Genomic DNA, 3,028 nt, shown 5'->3' on the forward strand with positions numbered 1-3,028 from the left:
AATTATAGAAAAAAAAAATTCTCAGTCTTCTCTTCTACAAAGTGGAGGGAGATCTTTTATACTTTTCTGATGGGGTCTGGTTGTTTCTGGCATTGAAAACCTTTCCATGAGCTCAGCTATTACTTATTTTTGCTGATACTACAACTCTACTTGCCTGACCCTCATTCTCTTTTATAGTCCTACAGCATTCTCCCTTGCCCTTAAATATGTATTACACTTGCTGACATACATTCAGGATCATTTTATGTGTTTGAGTTTGTTGCTGTGTGTTGTGGCATTGGAACTGCCTCTTAGCTGACCCCTGAATGGGTTCTCAGGGGGGCAGTAAATTACATGGGAGTAGACTGACAATCCCTCTCCTGCTGAGCAGCTGGTGAATTTGAACCATGTACCTGTGGAATTACAGCTTATTAACACTAAGCCACCAGAACTCTAGTCCCATACCATTTGTAAGCACATGTAATCAACATTTCCGCCTCCGCCACTGTTGCTGCCGTTATGGGCTGTGGAATCTGAACTGAGCGGGAGGAGTAGGAGATCGCCCATCCTTCTCCCTCGCAAGCAGCTGGGGGATTCAAACTGCTTGTCTTTGTGCTTGCAGTGCAACTCCTTAACTGAGCCACAGAGAGTTCCAGCCTTACTCTCTTCCACTAGACTAGGAGATGAAGAATCTTTCCTCAGTGCACTCCCAGTTACCCTCACAGTATTTGGCATAAAGCAGACAACCAATAAATGCATGTTTTCCAAATTTTTTTTCCTTCCTCTTCTTCCCAAAGCTCTGGTGGCTTAATGGTAAGCAACTGGGCTGCCACTTTAAAGGTATGCAGTTTGAATCCACCAGCTGCTCAGCAGAAGGAGGGACAATCTCCTCCTGTGTAATTTACTGCCTCTGAAAACCGACTGGAGGGTCAGTTATAGCTTGTTTCCGACTCAACAATAACTCACCAAAGCACAAGCATATATAGTACTTAATCTAACATAATCTCTATTTTCAACATACATTTTTTTAGGATAATCACCCAGACATTTTAATTTCCCTGAACACATTATAATAACATTCTTATCCATTCACAAATATTAGTTTGTTAAAAAAACTTCACATACCCCCCCCAAAAGTCTGTACCAAACTGTCATTTTACTAAAGCCGTACAACAGTAACAGTAATGAAAACGTTTACATGATTCTTTCTTAAAAGCAAGAAATGTCTGAGGCATTCTGGGAAAGATGTTATTTTACAAGTATAATGTGTCAGTGGTGTTAGACTGTATTACAACAGTCATCCAGTAATTAAGGATTCGTTAATGAAAATGACTTTATACACTGACATGTCTCATCAGCTGCTCCCCCATATTGATAGAAGACTGAAGAAATATAACAAGGGCAGCTGAGGTCACCTGTAATGAGGTTTCCAACTGTGTAAAGGTGAGGTGTGTTTTCAGCACAATGCTGCCACCGCCTGCCTCGGAGCAGTCGGACATCAAAGACATTCCTTTCCATTGGAATCAGGTCAACATACATCTTAACTCCATCCCAACACTCTCGAAAATACAGGTAGAATGGCAGGGTCCCTACTTTAGGGGAGGGGAAGGACGGAAAATGAGGATGAGAGCTTATACAGTCCTGTGGGACATGTGGAAAGGTGTCAAAAAAATAAAAAATCCAAAACTGAAGACTTTCTTATATCTCCTGTGGTAGCATATGCTCACTTCCATCTCTCATCACGTCCTACTAAAGCCTGTGCCACACACACAGGCATCAATTCTTCCGTCCCTACCTCACACCCACTCCCACCGCCAAGCATCAAGCAAATGCTTCCCGGTCCCACTGCACGCATGCGCACTACACTTTGCACGGCCCCGTCAGTCTCGTGCCCCGTGACTCTCCCCTAAAACGCGCACACTTTGTGCTCTTTCTTCTTCTCTTTTCCTCCCTCGTTCCTTTTCTGCCTACAAGGTTCACCTGGGGGACTTGTGCTATCTCCGTCCCCGATCCACTCCGGTTCCGGCTGCTGCTGCTTGGGCGCCTTAGGCATCTCGGTGGTAGTTACGAGTACTCTGAGTGCGCCGGTGCTGTTTCCGTTTCCGGCGGCGAGGAGCCCCTAATGGGGCGGGCTCTCCAGGCCGGTGCAGCTGACCCCACCCCTGGACCGCACACGTGCAAGCCGCGTTGTCATCCTGGGGCCGACTGAGGGGCGTGGCCTGCAGTGACAGGTCGAGGCTGGCGTCCGCCTGCAGCGTCAGCAGAGCCTTTATGATAGTCTGGGAATCCTGCCCTCCATGACCCTGCGATGCTGCATCACTCAAGATTGAACTTTGTCATTTCCATTCACAATTAATGAGTCTACGCATGCATTTTTTAAAAGCTTTTAAAAAATTGTTGTTGAGGCATACGTTTTAAAAATTTGCAACGAATACCGCCTTTCAGTGACTTCTGATTAGGGATAAAAATGACGGTAGTCCATCGGCTCATTAAAAGATCTTTTCAGTTCAATGTTGAGATGTGTCACATAATCTGAAAGGGTACAGATAATACGGTTACGGTCCCACCTCTTCTGACTGTAAATGAAGACTCAGAGTCCAAGGATCTCAAATTACAGTGCAGTAGAGCTTATGTTCCAAAGCCCACTATGCCTTTTTTTAAAAAAATGCTATTTCTTCTTTTTTTAAAAAAAAATTATTTTATTTTGTGTGTGTGTGTGTGTACCATCAAATCCGATTTGACTGGTACAGGAGGAGATGGTTCCTCCTTCTCCAGCAAAGCATCTGGTGGATTTGAACCGCACACATCTGGGGTTGCAGTGCAGCTTCTTACCACTAGGCCACCAGAGCTCGCCCCACTATGCTTTTTTTTTTTAACGTACATGCAATACTTTTATTTTAAACATGCCAGGAAAGCCTTTTCAGAGTCTATTAATTGAAAGCAAGCAGCAGTATACAGATCACAAGAAGCAACATGTTAACAAGCTCAGCACATAGCATCCAAAGCAAACAGGCATGAGACAATGAATATTTATGCAGTATTAAAAAAT

At 44.2% G+C, this 3,028-nt stretch overlaps 1 protein-coding gene across 1 annotated transcript in view; it reads right to left on the bottom strand.

Moving 5' to 3' along the window:
• The window catches only part of ABCF1 (ATP-binding cassette, sub-family F (GCN20), member 1), a gene marked incomplete at its 3' end in the record, with an annotated part of 21,791 nt that extends 19,740 nt beyond the window's left edge, over positions 1 to 2,051 (bottom strand). Inside the window, 1 exon segment of the mRNA XM_006903778.1 lies at positions 1,960 to 2,051. Coding sequence (XP_006903840.1) covers positions 1,960 to 2,032 — 73 coding nt within the window.
• Positions 2,052 to 3,028: the final 977 nt, after the last annotated feature.

This window comes from Elephantulus edwardii, unplaced genomic scaffold, assembly GCF_000299155.1.
Source record: "Elephantulus edwardii isolate Elephantulus edwardi_28Jun2011 unplaced genomic scaffold, EleEdw1.0 scaffold00184, whole genome shotgun sequence".
Classification (NCBI taxonomy): Eukaryota; Metazoa; Chordata; class Mammalia; order Macroscelidea; family Macroscelididae; genus Elephantulus; species Elephantulus edwardii.